The sequence below is a fragment of the Solea senegalensis genome, linkage group LG14, assembly GCF_019176455.1.
Source record: "Solea senegalensis isolate Sse05_10M linkage group LG14, IFAPA_SoseM_1, whole genome shotgun sequence".
NCBI lineage: Eukaryota > Metazoa > Chordata > Actinopteri > Pleuronectiformes > Soleidae > Solea > Solea senegalensis.
Window position 1 is genome coordinate 5764358 of NC_058034.1, and position 22637 is coordinate 5786994.

Here is a 22637-nt window from a genome sequence, read left to right on the forward strand (position 1 = left end):
TTGGTTGGTCGATCAGTCAGTAAGAAATGGTTTCAAATTTTCGCATGACAAATATTGCAACCCATAGTAAAGGAGCATTTTAAAAAAAGAAAACACTTTGTCTTCCACATAGGTACAAATGAACACACATACACAGATTGAAGAAAAGCATGTAGACAGACACACAGGTATTTTCAAGGCCACTCGGGTCTGCGTGTGTCCCTCTGATTAACTCCAAATAAACAGCCTGTCTTTGGAAAAGCAAGACACACATTTCAGGACCCGAGTGAGGACCACAAGCTGAGGAATGAAGATTGGATGCTATTGATTGGTAAGAGAGGAGTTTGACCTCCCCCAGCACACACTGCCCCCTACTGTCTGGATTTATATACATCAAAGAAACATTGGGGAAAGGGGAAGGGTTGCAACAACACATGCACACAACCAGTGAATCCAACAGTGACGGAAAATCTAAAAACAAGGACCCCTCCAATGCCTAAAACCCAAATCCTCCCACCCCGCTTTTTTTTTTGTTTGTTTTGATAACCAAAATATCCCCCACCCTTTCTCCACCCTCTCCCAAGTCTTTCCATCCTCCTCCCCACAAAATCACAGGTCATTCCTGTTGGTTTCTATACAGTTATACAATATCCATGCACAAAAGAAAAAGCACACCTCCTTTTCAACAGGAGGTGCTAGTCTTTAATATTCTAAGAACATCAGGAGCACTTGAACACACCCAGGAACCTTCAAAAGTAACTGTGAACATTTTTTTTCAGAGAAAAGAAAACGTAAAGGCAGAAGAAAGCTAATGATGAGTAAAAGGTTTTCTCTCCTTTGGTTTAACATCAAATTTTTGGTTTAAAATTCAGCCCAAATCATATTTTTGTCATTTCCTTTTTTTTTTCTTCTTTTTTTTTTCTTTAAATGTACCTGCCTATGAAAGAGCTTTGAACTGAAAAAGTGAGTAGCTCTCATCCCTCTCTTTGTATTCTAGCCTTCTCTCGTTCTGTCTCTTCTTTTCTCGAGTCACTCTCCACAGAAACATTCACAATGTCTTTTCCTTTATGAAAACAGTAAGTACATGCCGTAGCAAAAACAAACAAGAGAACGTACAAGAAAAATGAGCAAACAAATAAAAGGAATTTAACAGTATAAAGCTTCAAGTCACAAGTTCCAAAACTAACTATCATAGTATCATAGTTTTATAATCATCGTTATCATTAGCAGTATTATTTTCAGTTTAAATTACATAAAGTTTACATGAAAGGTTTTTGAGGTATTTCAGAATTAATTGTCAACACACGCCTACCGAGTCTTAGCACTAGCCAGGGGGAGAGGACGACTGGACAGAAAGTGGAGGGAGGAGAGAATTTGTGTCTACTGTCAGTGAGTCTTCCACACCTTTTCCAGTGCAGCCTCTGTGCTTGCACGCAGTGGAGAGAGAAAAAGAGAGATTCTGTGGAAGGATTTTTTTACGACTAAAGCCCTGCGAGCACTTCGAGCCTCTGCCTTTTTACCCCCCTCTTTCTCTGTTACACAAAAATATCTCTGATGTGAGAGAGGCAAAGTGGCAGAGAGTGAAAGTGCATGGGCCAGTGAGGGGAAAAAAGAAAACACACACACATACACATACAAAAATGAAAAGGCTGTGAGCTACTAGAAGACCAACGATACAGTAACAAAGACTCTGACAGATTAAGGAGTAACATATAATTTTGTTTCAAATAAATAGTGTATAGAAAATGTTTTATAGACTTTCTACATGATAAAGTGCTTGTATTCTAGTGTATCAAGATGGAAAGTCAATATGGGAGGAAATGCTGACACAGCCCCCACTCTGTGTCCCTCTCATTGTGCCCCCCCCTCCCCTCTCCTTTCTGTCCATCCAATTATGGGTGCATTGTCTGTGTGTGAGTGCATGTTTGTAAATGGGTGTGCAGCTTCATGTATGCACCCCGTGTGTGTGTGTGTGTGTGTGTGTGTGTCCAGTGCAGTCCCACCCGTGGTTGAAGGGAAAAGGCACTCAACTCTGTCTGCAAGGCAGCCACCTCCTCCTGTGTGGCACGCTGCAGTCTGACTGCACTGTTACTACTACTGTGTGTGTGTATGTGTGTGTGTGTGTGTGCATGCGAGAGAGAGAGATACTGTGTCTCTTGATTTGGTCAAAGAAGTGGGGGGGGGGGCTCTTTTGTTTATGGTTTTTGTCCCCCTAGGCAGTTTGGGACCGGTAGGCTGCAGTATCTTTGGTATTAGTGGCGGTTTCACAAACCACTCAGCTTAGTGAGGTAGCCACATTGGTTCTCACTACAAACAAATGCCATTTTGTCAGCCTAATACGTAGTGCTGAATCTAGCTATGTACCTATGCTCACTGAACTGTATACCACAAATCGATTTTAGCTCACCTTCTTTCTTTGGCGACTTTAACTCACTGCTTACAGCATGGTGGAGTTAGTTGGTAAGTCCTGATCAGCTCCTCTACAATGACCATCTCTTATCTAATCTGCACCGCTAATCTGACTACATTGTTGGAAATGCTACAGTTGCATTTTAAGACCATACAGATAACTATTGAGTCCCGAGCGTTAACCCTCACCCACCCTCCGATAAAACACAAAGCAGATCAGCCTGGGCTTTTTTGAAGGTCATTGTTTTTTTTGTCCCCCTCCATTTTTGGCCCATTCTTGGGGCTCAGCTTAAAGGGGGCTGAGAGTAGCACAGTTCTGACATGAAATGTCAAAGGAGAGAAAGTGTCCGTCGTCTACTCTTCTCTTCAGCGGCTCCCTGTTTTTCTTTTTTTCTCTTTCTCATGGTAAATGTCTCGTCCGAGTCTATATTCACACAGAATGCAAAAAAAAAAATACATCCTTCATTGGCCTCGGTCCTCGCTTCCCTCTTTTTTTTCCTTTTTAAAAGTCCTTCCTTTTTTTGTTTTTTGTTTATCAACAAGGTGCCTTACTTATGCACAACAGAGCACAATAGTAACAAGAAATAGAAACTTTGTGTCTATGGTACTAATTAAATACCCGCATCAATATAGAGAGGAAGAGAGAGAGAGAGAGAGAGAGAGAGGGAGGGCATTGGGGTTAGAGGGAGGAGGAGGTATAGAACCAAAGATAGAGTGAGAGTTTTTTCTTCTGCTTCAGAATGTGTCCAGTTATGTGTTGGAGACATTTTCTTTTTGTGTGTAACACATACAACGCGTGTGTGTGTGTGTCTTTGTCGTCGTTTGAGGTTTGGTTATTGTATGCCTTAAAATATGATTCTTTTTTCTTTCTTTTTTAATTAAAAAAGTATATTCTAATTCAGTTAAAAGCTGATTGTTGGTTGGCTATGACACACACCACCCGCCATCAGTGGGGTGCGCTGTAGCTGTGTGTGTGTGTGTTAACCCTAGTACCATTTTCTCTGATTTGCATTAAGGCAGTAAGCATTGGCACTAATTGTTTTAGCATTGTTTTCAGTGGAGTGCGGTGGACAGCTACGAGTAACACTGGTGTGGGAGTAACCACAATATTTGGTGTGAATCACTTTTTGTTGAGAGGTTGCAGTTTTTGCTAACAGGTTCGATGTGGAAATGGAAGGTTGATTTGATAAGAGGTGAAATCATGTAAATCAAGCCTCCAGTGCACCTCAGGAGTGCCTGTCTCCGTAAAGCCTTTCTGTTATTACACTACTGTCATCGTCGTCATTTTCTATCCATCCCCACTTTGTGTCGTCTCTGTGTTTGTATTGTGTGGATTCTGTAAGATTTGGATCGGTTAAATAAATCCCTGCCTTATGCTAAATCCCTGTGTTTTCAGCGTTGGGTTTAACCATCCCCCTCCTCCGGCTTCACCAGTGCTGGTTGGATGAGGAACAACAATGGGATAATGGTTAGCTATTGATCTGCCTTCAAAGAGCTGTGAGGGCCTGAATGTGTTGTGCCATGACTTCTCCACAGCATCTAGTGGCTCTTCCCTCCCTCTCCTCCACTCTGAACCCCCCCCTAGTTCCTGCTTGACAGAGGTGTTTGCTATCAACAGCAGGGGGCACTGTTGCTCTGTCAGCACCTGCAGGACCTGGGTGTAAGGAGAGGTGTGTTGCTGCTGCTGCTGCTGCTTCTGCTGCTGCTGCTGCTGTAGTAGTGAGGCCTTTGTGTCCCCATCTCCACTGGGTTCTGTGTGCTCCTCTTACATTCTGCTTTTCCATATGCAGCTGTAATGTAGTTGGCTGGAAGCCCGAGCATGTTGTTGTTGTTGTTGTTGCTAGGTTCTCAGTTATTGACGAGAGGAAAAGCTCCCAGCAGAACAATAAGCATGTCCAGGCATCTCACCCACCTCTCCTGTTGGTCAGAGAAACACAGACTCTTGGCTCAGGCGTAGAGTAACAATGACAAGTCTCCCTACAGGCCCCCAACATCTGTGCAAAAAATATAGACCTGGGCCTGGAAGACCTGAGTATCTACTGCTGAGCATCTTGAGTTTCACCTTCAGGATGGGTCAAGGCCCTGCTCTCTCTGTCTCCATCGATTCATTTTTCAATTCATTAGTTTGCTGTATGATCAGGCTGAGCTGCTCTCTGAAATGGCTGGCCTTCAGGGAATACCTTCGGCTGAGGAATGAAGGAGACTACAGCAGGAGGGGGAGGTAGAGGCGGAGAATTGGAGAGCCTTGTTGTTTTTTTTCATAGGCTGCATTGTTTTCTTTATGACGGCCTTGTGTGTGCAGGACGGGGCTGGGATAATAAGGCTATGTGCTGTTCTGTTGTCAGTTTTATTGCCGTTCTTTCGCCCTTGTTGCTTCTGTGTGCGCCGGCGTATAGAGGGGACGTAAGAGAGCAAAGAGGCAGACGCAAAGGAGGTGAGTTGGGAAGAGAGAGAAAAAAAATCAGAATCAGCGGCTACTTTGGTGGTGAGGCATATTTCAGGTACCGTTCAACAAAAACATCAAATCTTTGGTGTCTCTTTACTTTGTCAGATGCCATGAGAATGATTTTTCTTTACCAAAAAAGACAGAATCAATGATTGTCCTTTTGTGGGTAATGCAGAGTGAACCTGACTTCACTGTTCACCTTTTAGATTATGCTTGTTTTCAGGTGAGAGCTTTTTAATTCTGACTGACAAAAAAGATGATTGCATGGCACAAAGGATTTTCTGGCAGAGGACACACTCAGATGGTCCAGGCCAGGTGTGGTTGTTAGAGACAGGTTTCACGGCCAATTTCCAACCCTTGTCCCTGACCCTCTGAAGGCCCTCTCCTCCTCTCAAGCCTTGGAGAAGGTAGTGGCAGATGTACCTGGCTGCCCGGGGCTGGTGCCATGGTCATCATGCCAGCGGTCCACGCAGCGACGCCGTGCATTCATAAAGAAGTTGCTGACGGTGCTGAGCTCCAGGCCGAGTTGCTGAGAGATGGTGATCTGCATTTCTTTGGATGGACGCTTGTTCTCCTTGAAGATGGCGATGAGTGTGCGGCGCTGCAGGTCAGTGAAGACCAGGCGCTGTTTCTTGGGCGCTGTGTTGCGGTCCTTGTGTTGCTCCTGTTCTTTGCGCTTGCAGGCTTGTTGTGGATGGCAGTAGTGGGAGGGATGTGGATGAGAGTGGGAGGAAAAATTGAGGAAAGAGAAGACAAAACAAGTTAAATTTACAAACATGATTATTTTCACAGCTACATAACAAAGACAAGAGGTGGAGGGATGTAAAGTAGGTAAATGTATCATTATCCAATACTTAAACACATAAAATTTAGTTTATACATCAGCAGAGATTCTACAGCTCCATCTCTATCGCCATATTAAAGTTGATTTAAAGCTAATCCATGCCTGCTGCCCAGTGGGAATATTCCTTCCATCCTGCAGAGTGCAGACAGGGAGCCAGCCTGCGGTGAGAGAACGATGGGGTGAGGAGGGGGGTGGGGGGTGTGGGACTGGCTGTTGCCTGCTAGCTGGAGACACTGCTGTTTGATTCAATATTAATGTAGTTTGAGTCGCAATGGGGGACTGAGTGACTGTTGCACAAAAGTAAGCATTTTGTGAGTGTGTGTTGTTCGTGTGTATGTGTGGAACTGAGAGATAGAGGAGGGGCCGACACAGGGAAAGAAAGGGGTGGAGAAGAGAAAAGAACAGAAAGACAAAGCGCGTGTGCTCGTTTTTGTGACCTCGCTGGGACATTTCCTGGTAGAAACACTGACCTTGTCAGATGCAATAGTTCTCATGGGGATTAAAACTGGCTCTTGTGAGGTGAAACTCCAGTTAAAGTTAGGATTGAGATTTGAACTGTTGTAAGACTGAAGGTCCAGTGTGAAAGAATTAGTGACATCTATTGGAGAGACTGCACTTTTCAACAAACGGAGGACTCCTCCACTCAATCCCTTCAGAGAACTATGGTGGCCTTCGCATACCAGAAAGGAGTTTAACACTCTTTTGCAACTTTCTTTACCACTCTCCTACTCTTTCTGCCATTTCCTCCTCTTTCTCCATTAGTCTATGCATCAGGTTTATGTGGGCAAAGACAGTTCATTCTTCATTTGCATAGTAAGTTTCCACTTCTAAAGGCAAAACACACGCTCTGCCTGGTTTACATAAAGCAAGGCCCTTCCATAAATGACTCATGAAAGGCTTAGAATAAGTCATTTTTGTCTGCAAAGAATCGAAACAATTTAAATTGCAACCTGATTTTAAACGTATACAAACATTCTTATGGGTATTATATATCAACAATTTGTGTACACACTGGACCTTAACGGTTAGGGTTAAGCATTAACTGCTTATCCTTTAGTTAGGTAGTCAGTGCAGAGCCATAAGAAGAATAGGTGTTTAAACGTGTGTGTGTGTGTGTGTGTGTGTGTAAGAACCAAAGAGAAGAGCTGAGACGAAGAGGGAGGGGCAGCAAGTGAAGGAGAAAGAGGGATATTGACTGACTTTGCTGTAGGAATTGGGGGGTCTCTGTAGGGACTTAGGTCAGAATTCTTCCCCCGGCAGGTCTACAGTCTGCTACTTCAAACAGAGCCCACTGGAGCCCCTTCTATTGAGCTCTGAGAGTGTATTTATAACCCACTCCACTCCCCCCTCCCCAAATACAAACACTCAAGAGGTGCATGCACCGGCTGCTATGAGCCCCTCGCCATACACAGAGCAATTTTCAAAAGAAAATACACCGAATGTACTCTTTTACGTTTGGGAGGGGGTCGTAGGGGTGGTGGTAGTGGTGTGAGTAGTGAACACAGGAATTAATAGTTAATAGGATGTTGTATTGTGGGTAAGTGTGTTTTAACTCAAAGTATTTGTAGGAGACAGGTGGAGAGAGAGCAGCAGACAGGCGCAGGGTAAAAAAAAAAGAAAGAAAGGAAAAAGACAGAATGGGCGCCCAGAGGTGGTGCAGAAGGAGGAGATGGTGTTGTGGAAGGTTAAGGCACCACCTCTGCAGCCACATGTTCCCCTGCTGGCTGAGGATCGAATCCTGCCAGAACACACTGTGTGTCCCTCTCAGCCTCCCTACTGTCTCCATAAAATGGGAGCAAATTGGAGAGAGAAAGAGAGAGAAAGATGCCGTCCCTGTGGGGTCTCCACCTGCTGCCACTGCTATTGTCTAATACTTTCATACTAGCATTCAATAATGTCTCACTCCCACGCTGCGTGTGTGTCTTGATGCATGTAAGGACATTTTCTTTCTTCTTCTTTTCCTGACGCTAATCTTGTGTGCGTGCATGAGGGAGTGTGTATTTGGAGGGAGGTTGTGATTATGCTGAAGTGGCTGGAGCCAAGCAGTGGCGCTGTGTGTCTAATTACAGCAGAACAGAGCCCATTGATCAGCCATTGCAGTCCAATCTGTTTACTACAGATGTCTAACCTGCACACAGCCCCATCCATCATATTCATATTTCACATCAACACTGCAGCTATATTTATATTGCTGCCACATGCAAACATACAAAACGCATGCTTGTATGTGCAGCATGTATTATCATCAAATACAGTACAACACTCTGATTTATGATCATGCAGGGGATGATGTCATTTAATGCTTTGGTGAAATTATTCAGGGTGTCACGATGAGTTAAGTCTCAGCAGGTCAAAAGCTACAGGACGAGCAGCCTGAACCATTAAGCTTTTGGGAGGAAGTTGCAAACAGCAGCGAGGCCTGCGTCTTAAATGAAGTTGCTCTGAGTTTAATGACATTAGAAGCACTTTTAAACCCTCAAAATCCATGTGTTCTGGTGAACGTATAAGCACAAACCCCGGCTAAATATCACTCAGTAATTCCAGGGACTAACACCTGCAGGCTTGCTCATTCCATGGATTTAGTGGCCAATTGATTAATTTGTCATTCATCAATATGACAACAGCCTCATTGTAAACACATCCCAGTGCGAGTCCACGAGCAAGAACTGTTCTTAGCACGTCTTTATGGTTTAACCGTTTCCTGTTTACGCCGTTTGTGACTGATAACGGTCAACCTTTGAGCAAATAAAAACGATTTAAAAGTGACTTTTGATGCCCAGCATCGGTTTTTACCAAACATTAGTGCAGCCATATATGTAAGATTAAATGTAAACTATATCCTAATTGTTAAAAAGGAGAACAATCTCACCCCCTTTTTGTTTTGTTTTGTTTTTTTGAACAGAATATCTACACAAACCACATGAACAGATTACACATGCACGGTGTAATCATAAAATGGTTGGGAATGAGCCGCCTGAATGGCAGGATAACAAATTACACACCATTTCAACATAGCAGCTCTAGCGTCTCCAGCCAGAAGGGGTTTTGTTAGCAGATATTAGATGTTAGAAACACTCAGGTCTACGAATGATGTTAAAAAGATTTAAAAGATTTGCACTGGCTCAGTTACCCACGGAGAAACTGCTCAACAAAGACATGCCATCCCCTCTGATAGCAGAGGAGGATTCAAGTCCCAGGAGGGAAACTTTCACTGAAGCTGCTGCTTTAAGTCCAAGAAGGAAAATGTCTTCCACACAAGACATGTTTTCCTCTATAGTCATCACACTGGGGCAACATTAAAAAAAATGTGATGTAAAATCAAAATCCAGCCACTGTACTGTGACAAGTCTTTATTAAAATATATTATTTTATATTATTATAGTCATTTCAAACATCTCCCTTTGTTTTAAATTAGTAAAAATATCATTAAAACTATATATATATGTATTTTATTGACATATGTCAATTATGTTCTGTTTATTTTTTGCAGACCTGAACACCTGACTCCCACCCAGTGTGTGTGACTTTCCTGGCCTGTGTTTTATCCAGATGTGTCACCTTGCACAGGTAATTTATATGCATTAAAACACTCACAACCCCCCAAAAAAAAAAACTGATATGAGTCCACCAGTCCCTACCTCTTCTTATTAACATGCACGAGACAACAGGAATTAGACCACAGTGCAACTATATTATCTGCTTTAGATGTATTTTATACATCAGACTGGATCTAAAGGGATGGCAATGTTCCCAAAAACCATATGGATTTGTTTTCAAAAAGCCAAGAAATCATAGGGGAAATTAGGACTGAGGAATTATTCAATAATAATATATATTGTGATATAATTTTTCTCCAACATCAATATAACAAAGGTTCAATATGTATCGACATAATGTTTATGCGGTGTGCAAACACACTTTGAAAGGTACAACACATGAATTCATGTTGTTTTGTCTAAACAAATTTTTCTGTCCATCAAAGCAGACAACACTGATATGATGTGTTTTATCATCATCATGTTTTTATGGCCATAGGAGGAAATTACACAGCTTTATTCTCACCTGAAAGTTTAACGATTGAGTAGATGATACAAATCAGAATGTATATGTCTTTTCTTGTGCAGTAAGATTGTACAGAAACGTGTAAACAGAGGGAGGTGAGTTTCTCTGTTCCTACACAACACGGTCCCAGCTCCTCACCGCCGGCGAGTCACGTCTTGCCACCTCATCGACTGCTTGCTTTGTGCGGTTTCGATCGGCAGGTGTCGCTCTCGCCGTGGCCCGGCTGCACGGGGCGCTGCCTTTGCTACAGGCGCTGGATTTAGTAATCAATATCGATCGATCGGTGAGGAAGGGGGCCCTGATTACTGAACCAAGCTCGGCGTAGAAAAGGAAAAAAAAAATCGATCATTGCAGCTTTTAGAGCTACAGTAGGCACCGAGCACAGAGACGGACATAAACTCATGTACAAGAGCAGAAGTCCTGGTTTGGTGCGGAGTGTTTTTGTGAGGTGAGCGCTCCCCGCTGATACACGGACACAGAGAAATGGGATTTCTATAGCTCGCTGTTTGGAGCTGAGAAGTGGAACTGACCTACTTTGAATGGATCCCTCAGGCTCCACACACACACACACACATATATATGAAGCCTGACATGTCTTTTAGGGTAAATACAAATATTTTCACTTCATCTTTCTCCCAATTTAAATTGTAATTTTAAATTTTTTTCTGTCATAAACTATATGAAAATCCCTTAATTCTTTGTATTTTCTCACCTTTAATAATGAAAACTGCTTAACTTTGGGCGTATTTCTTCCCCCATTGATGACATTAATATTCTTTGCTTCACGACAAACCAAGCGAGGTTAAGAGAAAGGCCCTGGGTGTTCAATATCGATCGATAGATTCGTGAATAATTCGTGTGTGAAATTCAGTTCGTCCAATTAATTATGCCTCGGAGTGGGGAGCGCGGGGCCTGCATGGGTAAAGGAGATTCATGGAGGGGCGGAGACGTGAAAACACACCAACAGTAACAAAACAAGAATGTGATGAAGTGATGATCGAAAAAAAGAAGAGGAAAATATGTCAGAAGAGGCCAGTGGTCCCATGATTATGATCCACTTTTACCTGCGTTGACGTGTGATGCAGCTGTCTGATATCATGGCCTCCTCTCTGTCCCAACACATGCGAGTCCATCGCGAGCATTAATCATTTATTGATCATCGCCGCCCTTCCTGCCTCATGATGAGAAAGTCAAAGCGCCTAATATCGCGCCTATGAAACCATGATTACACATCTGCATCTCTCCATGTTTCCCCTGCTGCCATCCGGTTTATTTATTTATTTATTTATTTATTTATTGCGTTAGTTAGTTATTTAGTTCCAAAGTCTCCCCCGGTGTGAAATACAATCACTGAGCTGCCTGTTTGTGAAGCAGCCGAGGTCAAACTCTGTTGATTTAATTAATTTACCAATAAACATGTTTGGCGGTTATGGTCCGGCGCTTTTACGCACACGTTTACGCACACGCACGCACGCACGCACACACACACACGCTGGGTTACTGTTGGAAGGCAATCTCGCCCTCACATAATAATCTATGCAGTGTGTGCTCGTGTAGTTGCACTTTTCTCCTCCGTGTTGCGAGAAGCGTCATGTTTTTGTGCGTCAGTCTGTTTATTAAGTAACGTCTGCGCTGTTTTCACATGGGCTGTTGCCCCTAAAGACTGATAGCAGAACGTGTTTCCGCCTCTCTGAAGACTGTGGCATTTATTTATTTATTCAGTTCAAGCTCCAGGGCAGTGCCAAGCTCTCCCTCTCTCTCTCTCTCTCCCCCCTCCCTCCCTCCCCCTCTCTCCCTCGCCAGGCCAGAACACTCCCAGCTCAATATTCCTTAATGTAATGAGTGAGAATTGGTGTTAATATACTGATAAAGCGACACAGTTTGTTTGTTTGCCTTCTCCCGAGACTGAGCTGCGAGGCATTTCTTCTTCGGCACTTCAATAACACTCAACCTGAACCCAGTGACACCTTCGCCCACATAATCGCATTCAGCACCTTAATTCAGTCCAACCAACTCTCCACCACACCTCCAACATTGTACATGTGTGTGTATTTACCTGCACATTTGTTGCATTACTTCCCCAAAATCTTTCATGTGGACATTGTCTGACTATTTTTTTACTGCTACGTCTAATATCATTACAGGTCAAATACAAAAACTATATTTCCAGGAGATAAATCTGACAATAATGAATCATAACTTAATGTTATATACATAAAGGCCCAGTGAGTAAAATTTAAGTGAAATTATTTTATTTGTCAGATAAAACAAAAGTGCCCAATCACCTGATTGCACGAATTGTGCGTTTATATATATATATATATGAACATGTATGTATGTATATATATTATCTTTTTTTCTTTCTTTTTTTACTTTGGATGCTAACTGAAGGTTACAGATGTTCTCCAGCTCACTTGATAAATACATTTTTTGAATATGTGGCTCCCGCCCCAGTCTCTGCTGAAAATGACCGACACAGACTACACTATGTCCCACATACATAATCATCAACATCGTCCTGTTTCCATGTGCTGCGTCATGTGGAGATTCACCCGCACACGGTTTAGCCCCCTGTTTTGCACGTGTTTTAAAGCAACGCGGTGGTGTAAACCAGAGAAATTGCACTGTGCTTTCAAATCTAATTCAATAATCAGTAAAGACCGCTGCCTGCGATGATCTGCTCCTTATGAGGTTTTAGATAATGAAATGCACTGAGCCATTTAAGCGCGTGATTGAGTGAAGACCATGACGACTTTTTTGAACCTGCGTTATTATCATCCACACACTAAACTTTTTACCAGTTTAATAGCAGGCCCTGGTCTGACTGCATGTGCCATTTGTTTGGGTGAGTGGATCCGTTGTTAGTGTGATACTCTTCTTATACCCGCCATCATTGATTTCATTCATAATTGCTTTGACCAGTTATGCGTGATAGTGATAATGATTATGATCCACGGAGCAGGCCCACGCGCACGCCCTCATTCCTCCACAAACAACAGGTGTGGGCAGTTAACACACACACACACACACACACATCTCTATATATATATGTATGTGTGTATGTGTATGTGTATATGTATATATATGTATATATATGTATATATATATATATATATATATATATATATACAGTACACACATACATATGAATAAAATAAAATAAATATTTAATAAATAAAATTCACTTCATCAACAAAAGTAAATTAACGTTTCATCAACATTCGTCAGTCTCTGTGGGATTTTATTCATATTTACTTGCATATTTATTTATTGATTTATTTACTTATTTTGGGGGAGGATAGGGAGTTCGTGTGGATCTAAAATCGGTGCCAGCTCCCAAACTCCCTTTAAGCTCCTTTTCATTTATTGAACAGAGTTTACACACACGTTTTTAAAGCTGCGTAAATCTGTCACAGGCCCTTTTTTGTTGTGAAAAACAAAGGAGAAAAAAAAAAGCTAAAGATACCGTTTAGGTCAGGATGTATGCAGATAACCACTCACTTTTAAATCACTAGGGACTCCACTCCTAAATTTTGAAATCTTTTGTCAGATTTTAATAATAATTTTCTCAGCTGAGGCTGTCACTCCTAATGTCACTGCTAATTTCATATTTTGTCGCAGGAGAGTGAGCTGAGTTGATCTGCAGTCAGATGATGCTGTTTACTCTCTGCACAGAGGAGACGGACAGGTTTTCAATATGCAGGAATTTTCCAGATTCAATCCAATACAGTTCTCACTCAATCATGTGTGGAGGGAGAGAGTGTATAGAAATATTTGTCACCCGGCGCTTATTGACCTGACCTAACTGCATTTATGTGGTTGATGTTTTTCCAGTGCAAGAAAAGTAAATAAAGTCTCATCTTCTCGTTTATTATTTTCATTCAAAATTATATTAGTCGTTGTTTTACAAATCAGACAATAAAGTTCCCTCTGTCCTTTTAAACTGGACTTGTTTAATTATTTTTTTATTTCACCACTGTCCTGGATTGTAGAGCCGATAGGGGCCATATGTGACCTGCAAATAATAATAACAATAATTTATAATTGATAGGAATTATTATTAATAATAGGATAGTATCAAACTAAATTATCAGTGGTGTTCGCCTTATTATGAAATACCTACCTGTAATATATCACTATATTAGCGTACAGTGTTATTATCATTAGAATGTTACAAGCGTATATTATGGAATATAATACATGATTTTAATGTGAAAGGTTACGAAAATGAAACTTGGCAACACACACACACACTCCCCCAATGTTCAGACGAGTTGACAGTAAATCTGTCAGAGTGTGTGTGTGTGTGTGTGTTTTGTATAGCGCGACTCAGTAAAGACAAATTAAACAAATTAATAATTTTTACAATAACCCGCAGCCAGTTCGTTATATTTAATAACGTGTGATACAAAGGCTGTGCGCTCTGACATCGATTCATTCATCAATTGATTTCACAGTCGTTTTGTTCCTTTGTTGATCTGTGAGGGGTTGCCCAACCGGAGTTTCGGGTTGCATCTGTGGGTACGATGCTCCCGCGTGCGTGTGTGTGCATGCACGTACGTACGTGTGTGTGTGTGTGTGTTTGCGGCTTTGTTGTGATCGACCCTGTACAAAGACTCAGAGGTTCCGTACAAACCGTCTGCAGGCTCTCATTTCATTTCACAAAGGTCGACACACACACACACACACACACACGTCACATTTCACAAGTAGCAGAATTTCAAAATTACTATTTTTTTGTTCATGTTAACCAACACGTATTCCACTAAATCACTGCGCACAGTGAATTTCAAATAACCCGGTTTAATTTTTGAAACCACATTTAATCTTTGACACGGTTTTTTAAAAAATCACGTTTTTCCTCTCAAATACTGCAGCTCATTTGCACGAGACTCGATATCTACAATCCATGTTGTCCCAACATCATGCGTAAAATGTAAAACTAAATGTTTCTTCCACGTCATATTTACAGCTACACTGTTCTTTCAGCCTTTGCAGTGGACTTTGCGCGGACAGTGTCCTTGCTTTGTTTCTGCCTAAGCATTAAGCAAGCCATTATCGGGCCTTTAATAAGCGATGGCCTGTCAGGACGTCAGATAAGCAGCCAGTATGTGGACACATCGCTGCCACACTGCTGCTTCAGCGGCACTGGACATAGATTTATAACCGCCCTGCCACAAAAGTACTCCGTTACTCATCAGTGTTCGAACACACCTGCGTGCTGACATCTCAGGTTAAATGTGGAGTAGGCGACGTCAGCGTAGAGAAGAGATGGTGGGACTATAGAACAAGAATTATCAGTGGAAATGGTGTGGCTCGTGCAGGGAGCGTATGGACTCACAGGCTGTGTCTGTGCGCCACGCACGACGCACGGAGCACAGCCAGAATTGGGGTCAGTCGCGGTGTTACATAACACAGCACTGTTGTTGCTCTGCACAACCTTTTAATTACACCACCGCCTGCTCTTTGGGATCGTCACTTGTGTAAACCAGCACCCACTCGCAGTGTGGCGGGTCAAAAGCCACTGTGGGATGTTTGTTTGGTCATCGTCACACGCGCAGACGCATGCAACGTCCATCTTGAAATCCATTGTGTGCAGCCATTTGACTCCTGAACGCCAAAGACGCGAGTAATCAGATTTAATTCTGATTATCTTTTCGGGCCCTTTGTATTTTTGCCTATATTGAGGTGGGGGTGCAGTGCCATTAACCCTTTGATGCAAGCCGCGTGCATTCAGTCGACTCTGCCAGCAATTTGATTTAAAGGTCATTCTCTCCTATCGATCCGGCTTGGCGAGGGGGCGACGGAGTAGCGTAGGAATTGATCATCTAAAATAGAAGAGACGGTATTCGAGACTGTACAGACCTCTGCTGCATTTCTAATTGCCAAGTGCCCACCACGCACACACACATACACATACACACACACCTTCCACCCCCACCCGTGTGAATTGAAATTGGACTAATCAGATTTCTATTAAAATTGCCTTATTCCGAATAATAAGGTCAGCGTGGTCAGGGCAGCGTGTGCAGGACGGAACAGTGTGGGTGGGATTTCGCCCATAATAACAAAGTGAGACGAGGTTAAACTAGCATGAACTTTAACGAAGAAGAAAAAATCATGCTGCATAATCATGCTCCATCATAGAACCACAGGGGCAACAATGAGCCGCTCAGATTTCTTTCTTTTATTGAAGTCAGCATTTACATTTTCGGACCAAAATGTGCATGTGCAACCAGTCCGTCTGAGAGAGAGAGAACGAGAGGGAGAGCGCGTTCATTAGTCATTCTGTTGTATGTTATGAAGGCTGAACTGTTAATGGGAGAAATGGTGCTGCATGGTGGAGATGGAGAAGAAGAAGAAGAGGAGGAGGAGGGGTTGCATGGCTGCATGGCGCAGCTCCAGAGATGGAAAAGGAGAAGCATGGGGGAATGGAAATCAATACAGATTCAGGACTCGCCAGATCGGCCTTAACAATGTGGCGCAGACGCGCTCTACATCCCGATCACATACACACAGGAGAGCAGAAACGCGGAGGCGACACGTGTATATATACATATATATATATATATATGTGTGTGTGTGTGTGTGTGTATGCAGATGCATGTATATCCTGTGTTGTGCAGCATGGGAAGCGTTGGCCTCTAGTTGCACCACAGTCATCAAAATCTAACAAATCAATCATATATTAGGCGGCATGCGTTGAAAATTAATATTAATTTCAGCCTACAACATTCATAGGCTCCCAATTTAAAGTCTGAATTCATTGAGTTTTCACCAGCATCAGTATCACCAGCTCTGTGGGTAATGATGCAAGACGCGAGGTGTCATCTTATGTAGCATGAACCCGGAATTTAAGCAAAAAAAAATAGCCTGGAGGTATAACCTCAAGAAAATGACTGTTGCTCTCCCCACCAGAGGATTTCAAAGGCGATGCTCCTCTTGTACACGCGCGTCTCGGCACTTACTTAGCTGCATGTGCTTAACGAACAACGAGGCTCTGAAACCGCAGCTGCACTGTTTACTCCCCTATCTTTCCCTCACACATCAATTATTAAAGAATCAATCGATCATTTCGCAGGCTAACATCAAGCCGTGTCTTCATGAAATAGATAAATAAAAAAAAATCCTGTTTTAGATTAACCTATATTACGCATCAATCAGACCTTAATGCTTTATCCAATTAAAGCCATTAGCCTGCATGGCTCAAATGTCCAAAAAAAAGCAACATCATCCTTGGATATTTTTGTTGCTTATATATTCTTTTTTTGGTGACGATCCCAGTTTTATCCTAGCCAAAACAAACAAACAAACAAACAAACCAAGCTGGAATGTTTTAAATGGAAATCCCATTTGGCTTCGTGCTGGATGCCTGATGGTGTGATTGACGCGATTGTGGATTGTAATATTGATCGATGGGTAGAAGCTGTTGGATGAAATAATGGTGTTTAGGGCCTACAAGAATGTTATTAACTTTATATTGGTAAAAAAAAAAATGTTCACTACAATGAACTGTCCTCAAAACAGAAGGAAAGATGCTGCAGTCCAGTGATGGTGAATATTTCAGCACCCTGGACAGCGCCTTAAAACCACAACTCCCATGTATGGAGCTGTAAACTGTTGTAAAAAATATCCAGCAAAATAGTATAAATTGAAATGATATTTTAAACTTTGAACTGTAATACTTTAAATATATATATATATATATATATATATATATATATATATATATATATATATGTTTTGAGGAAATAACTTAAAAAATAAAACATTTATATTTTTAAAAGGACTTGTGTGATAAGGCAACATGGTCAGCTGAGTGGAAATATTTCTTAAGCAGCCACAGACAGTGATGGAAGGAAGTATTTGCGCAGGGAATAGGGGGGGGAAAGTGTGCCGGGGATCATGGGGTTGGCTTTAGTGCTCCTATATGGGGCCTGTTGTAAACGGCGTGCAGTCCATTGTATCGTCAATGGAGGCCTCCCGCCCTCATCCCCAACAATGTTTATTCTCCGTGTCCTGTGGGTCTTGACCTGAACACCCTGACACGTGCCCCAGCTATTCACATGGTAATGAACCAACTGCGCTTTTGGGGGGGAGAGTGCGGGACCATGTCGTGTCATGCCATGGCACCTTATCGCAGTGGGAAGTATTAAGTGCGTTAGAAGAGAGAGGCGTGGTACCACGGTGGGCACGAGAACTCTGGAGTTTTAGTCTTCTGAAAAGATATTATCTTTGTTGTCCAGCATCTGCGTTGAAATAAATGTTAGGTGTGATGTAAACGAATGACTGTTTAACCCAATCCCAGTGGGCAAATGTGTGAGAGTGCAATACACACACAACAGCCTGAACGTGATTACTGCAAAGGGTCAGCCACAGTATGCAGTACAGCGTCTCTCTTTCTTCATTTCTTCCCCTTTTAAAACAGCTGTCCCCCCCTCCCCTCCCCTCCACCTCCACCTCACCCCCCACCCCCCTCCTCTCCCTAGCTTTCCGGCTCCAGCCTCCCCCTCTCTGCTCCGGGGGAGAGACCAATGGGAGAGAGTGCTGAGGCGGGATAATTGATAGATGCACTGGCTATCCTTATCGATCAGGCCTGTATTGACCCAACCAAATACATTGAGATGGAGTGTGGAATTCAACACAGATGCAAAGACGAATTGTTTTCATCGTTAATGCGATCTTTAAATGCCTCCCGAACCCCGCGTTGGCCGAGTCTTTCTTACTTGTGCTGCTTTTACAATGGCAATGTCCGCTTATTTAACAGTGTAGTCGACTAATGCATGTGTTTTACATGCATAACCCCACCGTCCGCTCCCCTCCCTGCATGTCTGTTCGGCCCTGCAGAGGTTATGGCTCTGCATATGAAGAACACAATTGGTGGGACAGCGTGGGTCTTTGCCCTCTTTGCAACTGGGAGATGTTGAGCGTGAAGGACACACATCCCAAACAGTCTCTGCTGTGTTTTGTTTCAGGGGGAGATTGTCATGTGTGTGTGTGTGTGTGTGCAGACACTGGCATTTTCACATTAGCTAAGCAGGGCAGCTGCATTGATTTGTGTGACTGTGATGAATTTGGAATAGTAATTTGAATTTATTGATTGATGTGGCCGACCGAGTATGGCTCAGCCTCACTTTCAGCATCAAACCCCCTCTCCCTCCATCCTCCCATCCCCACCTCCTACTCCACTGCCCACATGCGAACAGAGGGTAATGGCGATTCTAAATGCAATAAGTAAAATGTTGCCTCGTGCATTTACATACAAGTCGTTCGTCATTATGCCCGAATTAATTCACAATCAACAACACAGGCCGGGTGGAAGCGTGCTGTTTCAACAAGGAAATGCAGAGAGATGTGATTTTAAAAATCTGAGCATTTACATGTGTGGCAACAAGATGACATTTAGATAAATGTGCAAACCTGATATCCATTCTGTAACCATCTGTGTGGAGAGGAAATGTGCACTGCACACCACACACATCTGTTTTCCTGTATGTCTGCCAGTGTAATGTTTCACATACACATATTGAGCAATTCTTTAGACGTATGTGAATCCATATTACTGTTTCTGAAATTAAAGAAAAGCAGCACAGAAGAGAATAGCAGCAGAGCAGTAGACCACACACACACACACACACACACACTCTCTTACACACACCTATAGTGTTTCTTGGGCCTGTCCACGTTAAAATATACAGCAGGTGTGCAGCACTGCTAAAGACTGTGCCACTCCAACATGTCAGTCGTACTGGGAGGGTTTATCCTGATGCCGGGTGTGGAAGATATAAAACCCCTCAGCCTAATTAGCTTTAACAGCAGTGGCACTTAAAGAGACAATTGTGGAGTGTTTAAATCTTTATTTACCAGAACCCCACTAAATGCGCAAAGGAACAATTTACATGCCATTAAGTGCTTTTCAATAGGGCATTGACTGGAACTAAAATATGCCACTATATCTGCTTAATTGAACTGTTCTCTGAAATACGACACAGAAGACCTGATTGACGTTTGGAGGCGCAGAACGCGTCTAAAAAGGGGCCTTTACACAAACATCGATGAGAGGGGACCCTCTCACACTCACAGCTCTGTTTTAACCCCACTGCGACATTTTCATTTACGTGCTGTTAAGCAGGTTGTAAGTGTTAAAGGGTTTTAAAGGGGGCGTGGATGTAGGTTCACATCACAGTCAGTGGGATAATCTTTGAGCTGTACGAACAGCAGCAAAGGATCAAAGAGATAAACCATTCAGGAAGCCAGAACACAGAGATAGTGAGGGTTTATATTCCACATGTACTCTTCTCTGACTGGAAAGAGGGGGATGTCTTAGTCCTTTGTGACCAAAATATTCCACGACCGACAGAAAATTTAAAACAGGGCCTGAAACCAACTTTGGAGACGAGATATCCTCGAGTGCAGAGGACACAACAGAGGCCAGAGAAAGACGCATCTGTCTGTGTCTCTGTCTTTCGGGTCCAAATCGATCATTTATTAGTGCGCTACTCTGAAAGGGGACCCCTGGTCCTGAAGTATTGATCCACTTGGGGGGGTCACGCTCACCCGACTCTTTGGCCAGGCCTCAGACGAGCCTCGTTTGCGAAGACGCGTTTATTTGACAGGAGAAGTGCCAAAGATTTATATCGATTTGATTTTAAGCAAAAATAAAATGTGGACTTTGGGCTGCAAACATCAGAATGGGTTGCTTTACATTTTAAAATGAATGGATGCAATATTGAATCACATGGTGACACATCCTGCTTTATTTTATTTTTCTTTGTTTGGTCTCGCACCATGTGTGTTTTTGTTTGTGGGAGCGAAAATGAGTGAGAATCATACAGGACACGAGTGTGTGTCCATGCTGTGTCCCTCCGTCAAAACACGTCTGTGCAGACTGCGTTTAACACCACAGTTACCACCTCTCCTTTGTTTATAACACCTCCAGTGTTGCACCGCGCGCGCGCGTGTGTGTGTATGTACTATCATGGATTGCAGCATCAATCAAAATATAGATTCCCCAAACATTTAACACCCCAACTGTCACGATGAAGTTTTTCCTCGATATAATCGACTAATAACTTCTAGTAATGTCTGTTTGAGCAGGTATTGACAGTCTCGCCACATTGACTTCTAATTGATCCCTCCACATCACTCAGGTTGGGAGCTGTCTCCTCACTCACCTGCAAGCCTGAGCGCTGACATCCGCTGGAACTCGGGCTCCTGGAGCCACTTCCACATCCTCCTGAACGTCTCCCGGCCAGACTTGAGTTTACTCCACGGTTTAGGATTCCGCAGCAGGTCGGACAGAGTTCCCTGGGACCGGCACAAGATCCTCTGAGCAAATATGGCCTGGGGGATGCTGTAGCGCTTCAGCTCTGCCGTTATTCGCTGTGCCACCTCCTTGGTGTTTATCTCCTCCACCTGCCCTGACCCACCTCCCTGCCCGCCGCCCACCACCGTCTGTCTGTCCCGGTCTGACAACATGGACCCGTTTGCCTGAGAATGCGGATGGCTGTGATGGTGTATGCCGTTCAAGGATGTCATGAGCCCGGCCCCATGACCCCCGAGACCCCTGGCCAGGTGCTCCTCGCCCCGGGACAGCATGGCTGCATGGGACTCAAATCCCCCCGAGGAGAGCATCTTATCGTTGGAGAGGTGAGCTCCGGGGCCGTAGGCGCTGAGAGTCTGCTGGGAGCTGTGCAAAGAGCCCAGGCCGTTAGACAGAGGCGACAGAGGCTGACCCATGCCGGACATGTCTTTGGGGTAGTGGCCGTAGAGGTTACCCATGGAGGCGAGGCTTCGGTCGTCCCTCATCAGAGTGAAGCTGCCGCTGACGTTCCCTGCTGCGAGCCGCTGGTGCGCCGGATGATGGTGAGCATGCGGGTGTGGGTGGTGAAATTTCTCGGACACGGTGGATATGGGGGGCAGGTGTTGCAGCGGCGTCAGCGTCGTGTAGGTGCTGCTCAGGCTCATCCCGGAGTCGCAGGACATGGTCATGGCCGGATGCAGGGGGCCAGACAGTGCGTGGTCCGTGCGGTAGTCCCCCGCTCCCTCCAGTATCGAGGCCATGCTGGACACCATGGCTGACCGTCCGTGCGACACCAAGTTCCGATGCGACGCAGAGGACTGGCGCACGTGCGGGGAGTTCATTAAGTCGCTCGTTTGATGGGAGTGAGACACACCATGCAGATTTCCAATGTTTTCCATTGTAAGCTCCATTGTTGAAAATGATCTTTTCCACCCCTCTCTCCACTCTCGCTCGCTCCCTCGCTTCGCTCTCCCTCGCTCTCTCCCCCTCTCTCTCGCTGTCGCTCTATCTCACACTCCTTTCCAATAAATTTTGAACGATTTCAAAGCCAAGGCATTGATTGTAGTTGCCTCCCTGCAGTCAATCCAGCATGGTTTTAAAAGATCAGGTCCTGGGCGCCACACAAACTGCGCTGTAAACCTCTGCTCGGTGTGTGAAGGTGTCTGCGCCTGCCTGTAGAGTAGAACACCTTCGACTAAACCCACAGCGCTGCTCTGCTCTCTGTGTGTATATTGACGCGCTCGCGCTCATGTCAGGAGGAGAGCGAGCCTGTGCGCATGTGCGCGCCCCCGTCTTGCATCCCCGCACTCGCGCCCTCTGTCTGGGGCCTGTCTGACGTCACTGCCCTTCATGTCATGGGTTGTTCATGTTGCACACTGGACCTCAGATTCCTGAAAGAAAACAAAACAACCAAAAAAAAAAGATTGCATTAGACACTTGTTAAGATAACGCACAGAACTGCAATCCTCTGCAATCCTTTCGTGTGCAACGTTTACACTGGGATGGATAAGGAGGACTCGCTCCTTGTTTTCTCTGATAAAAAGCGCTTGACAAGGCGCCAGCAGCGCATGTGATGTCTCTGTCAGAAGTTAAAT

The 22637-nt window shown here is 43.9% G+C and overlaps 1 protein-coding gene across 1 annotated transcript; it reads right to left on the minus strand.

Annotated features, from left to right (window-relative positions):
* Nucleotides 1-887: 887 nt before the first annotated feature.
* On the minus strand, nt 888-22503 carry onecut3a (one cut homeobox 3a). The gene is made up of 2 exons (XM_044043667.1): nt 20915-22503; nt 888-5518 (listed from the first exon to the last, which is right to left on the minus strand). The coding sequence occupies exons 1-2, from the start codon at nt 21951-21953 to the stop codon at nt 5226-5228; spliced, it is 1332 nt and encodes a 443-aa protein (XP_043899602.1). The 5' UTR covers nt 21954-22503; the 3' UTR covers nt 888-5225.
* Between the last annotated feature and the right edge of the window lie 134 nt (nt 22504-22637).

Bases quoted from the DNA above. Each gene is read 5' to 3' on its own strand.
- onecut3a (XM_044043667.1), bottom strand. From the start codon at position 21,953: ATGGAGCTTACAATGGAAAACATTGGAAATCTGCATGGTGTGTCTCAC. The intron at 5,519-20,914 runs GTGAGTGAGGAG...ATCCACAACAAG, and splicing joins GTCAGCGCTCAGGCTTGCAG to CCTGCAAGCGCAAAGAACAG.